We start from the raw sequence: 14,086 nt of genomic DNA, 5'->3' as shown, positions 1-14,086 counted from the left end.
TATGGAGTAGAACCCTAGAATTGAAGGAAAAATGATAAGATGGATGAAGTTCATACTTAGTATGTGGATACACCATATCGAGTAGAAGAAACTAAATGTTTTCTGAGGAGGTCAACGGTCATTTGAGGTCAAAATCTGAAAACCTTGTACCCTTAAAAAACTTCAATTGATGTTGATCCAACTTATTGAGTAAGAGGACCCTTTTCTATCTGCAGAGGTCAAAGATCATTTGAGGTGGTCAGTGGTTAAAAAGTAAGTTACACATATTAACTCACCCAACTACATAATTGGTGAAAATTGTAGTTGGGTAATAGTTGCCCCATAATGTATACTACCTGCATTTAGGCAAGTATGTAATTACTTCCTCCATAAAGTTGCAATAGTCACAAACTGTGTTGAGGAGGGGTCACGGTTATGGCAATCTGCAATTTCAAATATGACATCAGCTAGGAAGTTGTTACATTTCACACTTGGGGCTACTTGAAAAGTTTGCAATATTGGTCACCATTTCTGACACCTACTGGAAGTCCCAGGTGTATATTTTGGAAACTAATTTATCACTCATAGTAGCTTTAAAGCCTGGGACAGGCAACATTAAATTTTAAGTGCCAAAATGAAATTAGCAGCAACAAAATGACAGATCTAACTCCTTCCTTCAAAATGACCCTCACATCATTGTTTTATCCTTGAGCACAATTTATTTGATGAAAAGCTTTACTATGTCACAGGATTTGACCTTTTTTAAGTTTGCTGAGAGGGTCTTCCACTACCACTAATGACTTTCTAATCTTTCATCAACTTTCAGAAAGGTATTACCTCTGCAATGGTCAAGTTATCTGGAACTCTTTTCTGATATTCTGGAACTTGACTCTAGGACACATTTTCCTTAGTTGCTCGATCAATTGAGGTGATTCCATATAAAGTATAAACTTACAAGACAATGAATCACTAAGCCTGGTTTGAGTATAGAATGCTGAACAGAGTCTCACGTTTAAGAATGACCAAAGTAAGACAAATAAAGTAACTTGCTAGCTAATTGTTCTATCTACATATTAGTTTTCTTTTTCAACCCAAAATCCATTTAACAGACAAGAAAAAGGAAATCTTGAACATAACAGAGTATAGTTTATGAAATTGTAGGCTTGTTTTTTTTATGTTTTTCTTATTGAATTAGAAAAATGCATTTAAGAGGATATACACAACAGTTTGATGGTAAAAAGGAAGTGAAATAACCTTGGACAAGGTCAGCCCAAAAGAAACAGTTCAAACCACAGCAGCTGAACATTGAAGCTCAGAAAATCTGGCTAATACTCAAAATGATTAATATTTTTTAATACCTTACAACACATGACAACATAATCACAGTCCAACAAACTCAGTTTTGTGTCATGACTACCACAAAGGAATTTCAGACCCCACAACCCTCCCCCCACCAAAAAAAAGAAGGTATTTCTACCATAGTTATGATAAACACCACATATCCAAGAAACAATCTTACAGTTTTACTCAGTTTTGTAAGTGATCAAATTGGAATAAAACTCTTGCTCTCATAACAGCAACTGAAGGTCACTGATTATGACCAACTTTGGAAGGGGGGGGGGGGGGGGCAGGGTGATATATCCACTTAAAGTAACCAGAAAGAAAAAGGTTTTGGGTTCAGCATCATAACTGAATTTGTCAGTGTCATAACTAGGCATGACTCAAATGACTTAACTTGAATAAGTTTGTCGACTCTTTCCCCTCATAGAGAGATTAAACAGTGACTTGATATGGCTCAGTAAAATCACTGGTAATGACTTGACTCAACCTTTAAACAAAGGGACTCAGTTACAACTCTGGGATTTGTGCATAAAATTAGAAAAGTCACGTACAGTACATTTGGACAATTCTCACAATCACAGATCGTACAAGAGAATTTCCTCAGACTAAAAGGCAGCTTTGAAGAACAATGTAACTGAACCATCTGAAGGGTGGCGCCATAACGACAACAACTCTTGTTGATATTGGTGCTATATAAATGTTTTCTTATTGATTAATTAAACACCCGACATTAATATCACTGTTGCAACTCAAAACTATGTTTGCTATTTAAGTGCAACGATGAATAACAGTTTCTTCACACACTGTAATCATACCTGTATTGTTAGGGGGCATTGAAAACTGTTACATAAAATGTCAGCACAAACTTATTCCCTGCCTTGCCAACAAACAATTATCTTTACTACCATACTCTGGACTTTCTAAAAAACATTTTTCTGCTTATAGTGCCATTACAAAACAGCTCATAGGCTTTATAACATGTACATTTCATTTCAAATTATCTAGAAACTTTGTTCCACGTTTGAACAGTTTCATTTTCGGCTTGCATGTGATGAATAATAGTGTAACAAAGACATCTCAGCAACAAATTTGTGACTTTTAATCATTGAATGGTTTAATCAGTCATTCTCCAGTAAGCTTTAAGAGAAATCAGCTAGAACTGTGCAAAAAAACATTCTATGTATATTCTTGAATCAAAACTTCTATTGTTTGTAACATGCAAAAGAAGAAATGAACATGCAAAAAATGCTACTTTTAATGTAAAAATGTCAAGAATGTATATCAATCTCAGTCCTACTGGGCTAACAAAGTCTGGATAAATGTCATTACCAGTCACCTTCTCCTACAGGTGGGATAACCACAAAGCAACAAACACACCACACAAACAATATCATGAAATCTGTGATAAAGCAACTGTTGTTTAGGCTTACCGGTCAAACCCTATACATTCATCTGCTTGTTTCCTTTCCATCCATCTTTCTTTCTTTCTTGTCATCAAAATCACCATAATATCAACAAACAAGGTCAATTTATTGACCAAAATTTATCTGTAAGGAAGCTAAATAGACAAATGTTGCAGTTTCCAGGCATAGTATGCAACAGAAAAGGAACACATCTGTTTGGACAGCAGAAGCTTGCCGACAAACGATACAGTGTTTAAATTGGAAAAAGTACCTTTTTGCACAAATATGGTTAATGAACTTGATTGGGTTAGTGTACTAATGATGAGTGAATTATCATAGCGCAAACTTCTTCTCCTTGGGTTCTTTATAGTAAATTGACATGTTATTGATGGTGTAGTTGAAGCCTGAAACAGTCGTTTGCTACGAAGATGGAAGTTCCCACCTGTCCTAGTAGAAATGTTTGGCTGAACCCGTGTGGGGGGTCATCGTCAGTCTGGAAGAAAAAGATAAATAAAAGGACTAGCAATACACAACAAGACAATGATGAATAGTAAGTAAATAATACAACATGGTAGAATATTGTAATCAACTGATAGAAATGTTACAACCAGAATGCAAAGCAAAATTAAAGTTATTTGCCATGTGATACAGAGAGCTATGTGGCATGAGAGTCATGTGGCATAGAGAGCCATGTGGCATAACAAGAAATCTATTCTTTCTATGGGTAACTCAGTCACCTGATTAATATATGGTGACTGAGCTAAACTTGCCTTATATCTAACACTCACTTTGTATGGTCATTATCTTGGGTGAGTGGGTCATCGCAAGCAACTGCTATTATCGGACTCTGTTAAGACACCCACTGACTCTGTTAAGACACCAACTGACTCTGTTTAGACACCAACTGACTCTGTTAGGACACCAACTGACTCTGTTAAGATGCCATTGGCTCTGTTAAGACACCAACTGACTCTGTTAAGACACCAACTGACTCTGTTAAGACGCCAACTGACTCTGTTAGGACACCGACTGACTCTGTTAGGACACCGACTGACTCTGTTAGGACACCGACTGACTCTGTTAAGACACCCACTGACTGTTAAGACACCCACTGACTCTGTTAGGACACCAACTGACTCTGTTAAGACACCCACTGACTCTGTTAAGACACCCACTGACTCTGTTAGGACACCAGCTGACTCTGTTAAGACGCCAACTGACTCTGTTAGGACACCAACTGACTCTGTTATGACACCCACTGACTCTGTTAGGACACCAACTGACTCTGTTAAGACGCGCACTGACTCTGTTAAGACACCAACTGACTCTGTTAAGACACCCACTGACTCTGTTAGGATGCCAACTGACTCTGTTTAGACACCAACTGACTCTGTTAAGACACCCACTGACTGTTAAGACACCCACTGACTCTGTTAGGACACCAACTGACTCTGTTAAGACACCCACTGACTCTGTTAAGACACCCACTGACCAGGTGGTGTGCTTCTGTGCCAACATTGGCTGTTTTGCACATGCATGTTATAATAGTTCTCTTCACCTGTCTTGAAACTCTACTTAGGGTGTGTACTGTTTGGTTGTTGTAATAGTTTTATCTGTAAAGTAGACAATTCATCGACTATTAAAGTTTACACGCAGATTATCCCATGGATAAATAGGAAGTGAAACAAACTCACCTTTAATTGTCCCACTACGAAGACAAGAATAGAGTTTTGCAATGTTACTTGGATATCCACTGTGGTAATGACATGTTGTATTGTCTTGAAAGGAAGCTCCTGCAAGTTAAACCAGAAAGACACGGTCAACTATCAACTGAATCACAGAGTGCATCATCATGACTTATGGTACATTCCTGATGAAAGATTGCAAACACTTTTTGAGCCCAGCATTAATTGAAATGATGAACAATTTACATAGTTTTCTTTTAAGGTAACAAAAGAAAGGAAAAAAGAAGGGAAGCTGTATAGAAGAAGTTCCAAGAATTGTATAAACTATGAACAAAAGCTTACAGAGATTCCCAACAAAGTTTTATAGAGCCTGCTCAGCCTGAGAAACTTTCAGGTGGGTATGCCCAAAACAAGGATCTGGGAAAGACATTTACCTGTGTACGGCAATATGAATATGCTGCATGCAGAGAGTCTAGGGCAATTTATTAAGGATTTTGTCTGGTTGTCCCTCAGACAACTGTCTTACATTTTGGTAGTCTAAACAGCAACCTTAAAGTGCCCACTTGATATGTAGTAAAGTATTAAACAATGACCAATATGTACACTGTAGGAGAGATGTGTAGGTTTAGTGAATAGAAACAACAATGTGTACACTGTAGGAGAGATGTGTAGGTTTAGTGAATATAAACACCAATATGTACACTGTAGGAGAGATGTGTAGGTTTAGTGAATATAAACACCAATATGTACACTGTAGGAGAGATGTGTAGGTTTAGTGAATATAAACAACAATATGTACACTGTAGGAGAGATGTGTAGGTTTAGTGAATAGAAACAACAATATGTACACTGTACGAGAGATGTGTAGGTTTAGTGAATATAAACACCAATATGTACACTGTAGGAGAGATGTGTAGGTTTAGTGAATATAAACAACAATATGTACACTGTAGGAGAGATGTGTAGGTTTAGTGAATAGAAACAACAATATGTACACTGTAGGAGAGATGTGTAGGTTTAGTGAATATAAACAACAATATGTACACTGTAGGAAAGATGTGTAGGCTTAGTGAATAGAAACAACAATATGTACACTGTAGGAGAGATGTGTAGGTATAGTGAATAGGAACAACAATATGTACACTGTAGGAGAGATGTGTTGGTTTAGTGAATATAAACAACAATATGTACACTGTAGGAGAGATGTGTAGGTTTAGTGAATATAAACACCAATATGTACACTGTAGGAGAGATGTGTAGGTTTAGTCAATATAAACACCAATATGTACACTGTAGGAGAGATGTGTAGGTTTAGTGAATATAAACACCAATATGTACACTGTAGGAGAGATGTGTAGGTATAGTGAATATAAACACCAATATGTACACTGTAGGAGAGATGTGTTGGTTTAGTGAATATAAACAACAATATGTACACTGTAGGAGAGATGTGTAGGTTTAGTGAATATAAACACCAATATGTACACTGTAGGAAAGATGTGTAGGCTTAGAGAATAGAAACAACAATATGTACACTGTAGGAGAGATGTGTAGGGTTAGTGAATATAAACACCAATATGTACACTGTAGGAGAGATGTGTAGGTTTAGTGAATATAAACACCAATATGTACACTGTAGGAAAGATGTGTAGGCTTAGAGAATAGAAACAACAATATGTACACTGTAGGAGAGATGTGTAGGTTTAGTGAATAGGAACAACAATATGTACACTGTAGGAGAGATGTGTAGGTTTAGTGAATATAAACACCAATATGTACACTGTAGGAGAGATGTGTAGGTTTAGTGAATATAAACAACAATATGTACACTGTAGGAGAGATGTGTAGGTTTAGTGAATAGAAACAACAATATGTACACTGTAGGAGAGATGTGTTGGTTTAGTGAATAGGAACAACAATATGTACACTGTAGGAGAGATGTGTAGGTTTAGTGAATAATAACAACAATATGTACACTGTAGGAGAGATGTGTAGGTTTAGAGAATAGAAACAACAATATGTACACTGTAGGAGAGATGTGTAGGTTTAGTGAATATAAACACCAATATGTACACTGTAGGAGAGATGTGTAGGTTTAGTGAATATAAACACCAATATGTACACTGTAGGAGAGATGTGTAGGTTTGGTGAATAGAAACACCAATATGTACACTGTAGGAGAGATGTGTAGGTTTAGTGAATATAAACACCAATATGTACACTGTAGGAGAGATGTGTAGGTTTAGTGAATATAAACAACAATATGTACACTGTAGGAGAGATGTGTAGGTTTAGTGAATAGAAACAACAATATGTACACTGTAGGAGAGATGTGTAGGTATAGTGAATATAAACACCAATATGTACACTGTAGGAGAGATGTGTAGGTTTGGTGCATAGAAACACCAATATGTACACTGTAGGAGAGATGTGTAGGCTTAGAGAATAGAAACAACAATATGTACACTGTAGGAGAGATGTGTAGGTTTGGTGAATATAAACACCAATATGTACACTGTAGGAGAGATGTGTAGGTTTGGTGAATAGGAACACCAATGGTGAGGATGATACAGCAATACCAATTTCTCATTTTACCTATTTTGAGGTATTTAATGACGATGCAATCTGAATTTGATGTTAACAAATAGTCGTCCACCACACAACCTTCACAACTGACTTTGGTAGTTAAAATTTGTTCTGAAATTTGGTAGTCTCAGACGACTGGACGACTGGACTACCATTTAAAATTTGCCCTGATAGATACTGAAAGCAAAGTATTTCATTTAATAAGAATGTGGCTGTTTAAAAAGGAAGAGCGAGTTTTAAGACCAAGCAGAACTATGTTTAACACTGTGACTTCGCAACACCTAGTCTTACAGCAGGCAGTCAAAATACCATTTGAGAAGACTTATATTTCTGTTCTTCTTCATTTTCTAACTGAGTACTATCATCATTATCATGTTTATTCAGTTCCATTTTGTTTCCTCTGTTGTATGGATCTACATGGTCTCTGAGTTACAGAAATTAAGATCTAACTGACAGAGGATCATGTTCTTGATAATTTGTTATTCCCACACTGTGAATGCAGAAATCTTTATTAGTATAATGTATTCTGTTTGTTTTATTTAGGTTTTGGAGGGTTAGGTATTGTAATTGTATACTTGCTTAAACATCATATTTTAGAGATTGTATTTAATGTGCTTCTGCAATTTAAGTATTAAGTATTTTTAGCTTAAAGTATTATAATATATATATAGTATATATATATAGTACATATATAAACAGTATATATAATAATAATAATCATAATAATAATATAAGAATTTGTTAAGCCCTCTTATCCAGTTAAAAAAAAACTGCTCAGAAGCACTGCAGGAGCAAAGTACCTAAAATGACACAACATTAAACAAATGGGTACACATTCATAAGAAAGTCTTGAGTTCTTTCTGGAAAGTTGACACATGCTGGATCGTTTTCAGATGTAAGGGAGACTGTTCCAGAGCTGTGGAGCTGATCTAGCAAAGCAACATTCCCCATATGTGGAAGTGCGAACAGTTGAAACAGATAGCATATGTTGTACGCTTGAACGAAGTACCCTGCTAGGTCTGTATTCTTGGAGCTCTTGTAGGTGAACTGGGGCTAAACAATTCCTTGCTTTGAACACAAGGACAAGAATATTATAATTGATTCTGTCTGCAATTCTAAGCCAGTAAAGTTCTTTAACTTTAAGAATTGGTGTTATATGTTGGTATTTTTTTAATTTTGTTACAAGTCTAGCAGCACAGTTCTGAACACGTTGAAGCTTATTAAGAAGATGTTTGGTAATCCAATGAGGAGAGCATTGCAATAGTCAAGATGTGACGGAATACATGACTGCACCAAAGTGGCAGTTGTTAAACTGTTGAATCATCGAAATGTTCCTGATGTTATTGATAAGTATTATAGTTTTAAGTATTGTCTTTGAGGAGTAATTCTTCAGAGGTAATTATTTTTGCTGGTATTCTGTACATTCTCCAGAAAAAGCCATAAACTCCAGAAAGATGCTGTACACCCCAGAAAGTCGCTGTAAGCCCCTGAATGCCCCTGTATGGGGCGGTTTATCTTGCTGGTAGTTTTTGCCCGGCAACAATTGTAGGTTGAGGTTTGGTTATAGTTAAGGCTGTATTTGTTCCATCTTACTCTATATTTTGTGTGTTTCATTTTACCAAATGTTATTTGTTATGCTTCTTCCTTTTGGACATTATTCATAAGGGGCAAATCAAATTCTGTAATATGATTGATTTGTTAATTAATGGTTGATTTGTGCAAATCCACGTGCTTTGTTTTCCCAATGTTTGTATATTAATGTTAGTTTTGATAATTTTACTTTATAGTTTGCACCGTGATTCAGTCACTCCACGTGTGCAAAATAAAAGGGAAGAAACCTCCGCCTACGTGTTTAGCTTCATTGAGCGTCGCCTCATCGACACAGGGTAGAACCAAATCATTGTGAAAGGTCTGTGTATCTATCTTTCATAAATATTGCTGCTTCATCACCTGAAAGCTTATTCCTTAAAATATTTTAGGAGTAATCTATATGGATTGCCAGTTCAAAGAATATGAACCATCTGCAGAAATGTTTAGTTTCCCAAGGGTTAGGAAACTGACAGCTCATTTGAAATTTTATCCATGTGATAATTGTGGATGAACACCAGATTATATTATTCAAAGCTTTCCATTTTCCATGAGCAACCCTTTTTAATTACGGTCGCCATGGTCGCATTGGCAACCACTATTCTCGGCTGGCGATGAGAATTTCTGGAAAAATTAATGCTAGTCGCGAGCGCTATAATACTGTGGCGATCAGCTTTTGCAACTGAAAATTTCACCAATGCTTTACAAAAACTGAACTGTACTTACTGACTAAACGCAAGTTGCTATAAAATTAATATTGAATGGAATTACCGTTCCAAATTTTCGCAAAGTTCATAGCAACAATAATTTCCTAATACCGCTGTATACACATGTCGTAGTGGTCTACGTACCATACCGTTGAAACATGCATCTAATTCCCATTGACATTGGTCACGGAACATAAGTTGGTCATCCACATTCGAACTTGCCCAAGTTCATCGCACCATGGGAATGACCGAACGACACAACAACAACACATTGAACATTTTCCCGCCATCTGGACGCCGAGTGTAAATTTTGGTGTAATATGCAAATTATTGTACTGTGCGGTTAAAACTTAACCTATTGCGACACAAAAATTTTGGGATGCTGTTGTAGAAGTAACTTTTGTATCAAATGTAAAGTACTGTAAGGTACTATAATTTGTAAAATACGGTTTTCTGCAGGTGGTAAGGAAAAGGGGTGTTTCGGTGAACTGAATCTCTTTGTATAGTATTTGGATACTTAAAATGACCATGTACATGCAGTTTCTATTTCTCTTTAAGTAAGCTGTACTTTGCATTTTTATCCTTTGTGGATCTTTATTGGAATAAATACGAAATGTATTGTTTAATGCCAGTATTTAACGGTAAGTATTTCTTAAATTGTTGTACATGTTAATACTATTCTGTGCGCGTACACATGTCCAGTTGTTCGTGAGCGGTACTGTAGATCGTTTATGTTACAGTATTGTCCCATACATGTGTGTACACACGGGCCTTATGTTGCCATTATACCATAGTTCAACGTTAGTGGAGTCAGTACTGACAGTAGTGCTACTCGATGTTGAGCCTAGGCCTAGTGTTTTTTTACTAATATTTAGCATATCAAAGTAGCGATCACATTTTCATTCTGGGCGACCAGAATTTGGGAAAAATAAAGATCTAGTCGCCACAGGATTTTCCTCCTGGCGACCTCATTCACCGGGGAATTAAAAAGGGTTGTCTATGAGTCACAAAGTCAAGAGGGTACATTAGCATCTGACCCCATTCTCATATACGGAGGGAAGTAAAGGCACCCTAATCATCATTATATAGTGCTGTACAGCTATTGTGAACATTGTATTGACACCATTGAATGTTCAAACACAACCAACTTCAGTTCCAATTTACAATTTGTGTCAAATAAGCAATTTGGAAGAGGTTTAGAGAATATGACTTCCAGTGAGGTGTTGAATTGGGAACCTAATGGTAGCTGGCAGGACTCTCTGACCCTTATACTAAGTTTTAGATTGTTGGGTCTTAATGGTCTCTAAGTTCTGCAATTGACATTAATTTAGGAACTGAGAAAGTGGTAACAAATAACGGTTTCAAGTTATCATACATATATTCATGATATATCATCCACTCTTCCATAAGATAATAAACCACATCAACTTACAGTTATCTTCTTTGCAATATTTGCACGACCTGTAAACGTAGCACCCTCAAATGTAAGCTGTGACTGCTCCAACTGCAAAGAAGTGGGAGGAAGGGAGAGTAGGGAAACAACAGTGGAAGTTGTTGGAAAGTTTTGTACATATCTTATAAATAATTATTGAAGTACTTTTTACCAAAGTTCTGATTGATGTAGGCCTGGGCCTACTACTGTACTAATAGTGGTGTGGCATTATGCACCTAGGTTAGAACCCGAATCTTGTGCAAAAGGTGGTAACAATTTCACATTTCAGCCGTGCAACTGCAGACTTTTATCAGTGCAACTAGGCCTACGAATGTATAATAGTTAATACAGTACGCAAAGTTGTGGAACTCAAAATTACCAACATTATTTCAAATGTAAACTAACGTACCAAGTCCCCTAATTCGGGTACCATTATTTTCCACACACGTTACTTTCCGCTGAAACAAAACGATGTTTTCCGCACACAAATTTGTCAGCAGAAAACAACGTTTTTTTTCAGCGGAAAGTAACGTTTTTTTCAGTGGAAAGGACCGTATTTTTGGGAGGAACAGAATGACTTACTGAAATGATTAGGCACATGGAAGGATTTAGGAGGATAGAGAAGATAGCATTTAACTGGCAGGATAAAATGTAGCTTCGAGACTAGATTATTAGATAGCTAAGGTTGTAGCTTAGGCTGTAAGCACTAGCTTAGGCTGTAAACATAAGTTTAATTTTAGTTAAATAGCGCCACCTTATTTGGTTGTAGTTTTCAATATGGCGTGAAGGTGAAAAAAGATGAGCTGCCGTGACGATTAGTTTCATCCTTTAGGGGGTGGGCAGAGGGGGTGGGGTGTCTTTTGTGATATTTTCACATTAACAATAACAGAGTACAGATTGAGAATATATAGGGCTATATAATGTTATGCCTCATACTTCTCTAAGTTATCCCTAATTACAAACACCCCAAGCCTCCTGTAAATTATAAGCAGCTTAACTGTTCTAACATGAACTCAGTCTAACCATGCTTATCAATGTTCTTTGATACTTTCTCATGTTATTTTTATCATCCTGAATTTGGTATCTTAAAATTGAGGAAAAATATGGTGTACAGGTAAGTGGAAAAAATAGTTGGTTTCCGCACAAGAATTTTTTCAGCGGAAAGTAATGTGCGGAAAACAACTGAAACCGCCTAATTCATATTGCTCCGCTTTCTAGTCACTTCGCCCAACAACCATTTCCCCCAACTGCCATTTCGCCCAACCAGCCTGGTCATTTCGCCCAACCAGCCTGGTCATTTCGCCCAACCAGCATGGTCATTTCGCCCAACCATCATAGTCATTTCGCCCAACCAGCATGGTCATTTCGCCCAACCAGCATGGTCATTTCGCCCAACCTTATTTTTACTAATATTCAGTCAGAATAATATTACTTTTTCTATTCCACTAGTTCAATTTGAATAAATAAAAATAAAAAATAATCATAATAATGAGTAAATAAAAAAGTGAGGTCCGCTCGATATCGATCAGAGTCTGAGCAGTTGTTTCGGGTACAATGGGAGGATTACACTACTTTAGGCGTTTACGCATACAATGGAAGTTATATTATTATACAAACACAGGGCAATCGTTCTTCATTAAAACCTATCAAACCTAACCCCTAAAACACTGATCCATCCTACTGACTAACAATTACCGAACGTTTCCTTATTAAATTGAAAAAAATATAAAAAACACGTCTGTAATATTGAAGTTCTATATTTAATCAATGTAACCACTTTATCAATGTAACCACATATGTAGGCCTAATCAATTTAACCACGACTTCGAGTTTCCTTAATACTCGGTTCGTATCCCGTAACATTAACAATTCCCGAACGTTTACTATCAACAAAGTGGCTATTCTTACGACTGTTCGTAAGAATAATTTTCGATTACGCATGCGCAGTTGCTATTTTTATGACAGGAGTACTATTTTTTACGACCAGGAGTAACCATAATTTCCGGTTAGGGTTAGTGTTAGGATTGGGGTTTAGGGTTAAAGTTAGGGTTACCCCTACTACATGCGCAGTTTATTTACTTAACTGTGCTTGAATTCGCCTTTGTCGTAAGAATAGTTTATAAATAATTGTTACGACTAGTCGTAAGAATAGCCACGGCCTACTATCAAACCTAACCCCTAAAACACTGATCCATCCTCAAGATTCCTTAATATTCGGTTCGTATCCTGTAACGTTAAAAATTCCCGAATGTTTCCTTACTAAAGTTATACAAAGTAAAGGACTTCAAGTTTCCTTAATATTCGGTTCGTATCCTGTAACGTTAACAATTCCCGAACGTTTCCTTTTGAAGTATCATATTTAATCAAGGTTGGGCGAAATGACCAGGCTGGTTGGGCGAAATGACCAGGCTGGTTGGGCGAAATGACCAGGCTGGTTGGGCGAAATGACCAGGCTGGTTGGGCGAAATGACCAGGCTGGTTGGGCGAAATGACCAGGCTGGTTGGGCGAAATGACCAGGCTGGTTGGGCGAAATGACCAGGCTGGTTGGGCGAAATGACCAGGCTGGTTGGGCGAAATGACCAGGCTGGTTGGGCGAAATGGTAAGGTTGGGCGAAATGGCAGTTGGGCGAAATGGTTGTTGGGCGAAGTGTCCTGCTTCCATTGCTCCAACCGCCTAACGTTCGATACATGCATCATACGGTAAATGGAGAAATTCCAATAAGACTGCACCAACGCTATCTTTGAAAAGAACATTAATCTCCTTACTATCGCGAATTAACCGCATACCATCATATTAAGAGTACTACTACTAGTAGGCCTAGTACTTGTAGGTTAGCCTAACTCCCTAAGTTAACACATAACTAACGAGTTACGTCCTAACGTTAAGCCTAGGCTAAATTAGAGGTAACTTACATATAAAGCGGCAATAGCTGCGCGGTCGGTATCAAATGTTTTATAATAATGCTGAATAAAAGATTGACCAATCTCAGCAGGAGTAGTCATTGTTATAATATTTGTTTGATTGTTCGTTCAACTTTGCTGGTTTGGCGGCGACAATGTTAGGTTAAGCAAACGAAGTACTGTTACGCATGCTGTGGTAATAGTACCAGTCTAGTCCAAGCATATATGTCGAATCCATAGAAATTGACCTAGGAAGAAAGCTGACACAGTGTATCGCCGTGTGTATTAAGCAGTGAAGCCTTGAAAATATGAGGGCGCTTTGCGTTGTACGGTAAAAAGCAAGATCATGTATACGTCTTCATACATACATTGTGCATTTCGACTTGAAGTTGCTTTTACCAGTGTTTTCGAAAGAGTAGGTGTACTTTGAACAACAGAAAAATGTTATGGCGACCAGAGTGGTA

At 37.2% G+C, this 14,086-nt stretch overlaps 1 protein-coding gene and 1 pseudogene across 1 annotated transcript; one reads left to right on the top strand and one right to left on the bottom strand.

Annotated features, from left to right (window-relative positions):
- Positions 1 to 1,120: 1,120 nt before the first annotated feature.
- LOC139965819 (nuclear transport factor 2-like) lies at positions 1,121 to 13,858 on the bottom strand. The gene is made up of 4 exons (XM_071968573.1): positions 13,635 to 13,858; positions 10,721 to 10,792; positions 4,418 to 4,516; positions 1,121 to 3,216 (listed from the first exon to the last, which is right to left on the bottom strand). The coding sequence occupies exons 1-4, from the start codon at positions 13,722 to 13,724 to the stop codon at positions 3,106 to 3,108; spliced, it is 372 nt and encodes a 123-aa protein (XP_071824674.1). The 5' UTR covers positions 13,725 to 13,858; the 3' UTR covers positions 1,121 to 3,105.
- LOC139964552 (uncharacterized) lies at positions 3,267 to 4,290 on the top strand (annotated as a pseudogene).
- Positions 13,859 to 14,086: the final 228 nt, after the last annotated feature.

The sequence above is a fragment of the Apostichopus japonicus genome, chromosome 3, assembly GCF_037975245.1.
Source record: "Apostichopus japonicus isolate 1M-3 chromosome 3, ASM3797524v1, whole genome shotgun sequence".
Classification (NCBI taxonomy): domain Eukaryota; kingdom Metazoa; phylum Echinodermata; class Holothuroidea; order Aspidochirotida; family Stichopodidae; genus Apostichopus; species Apostichopus japonicus.
Note: the sequence above shows the minus strand (reverse complement) of the source record. Positions and strands in the feature narration are given on the sequence as shown.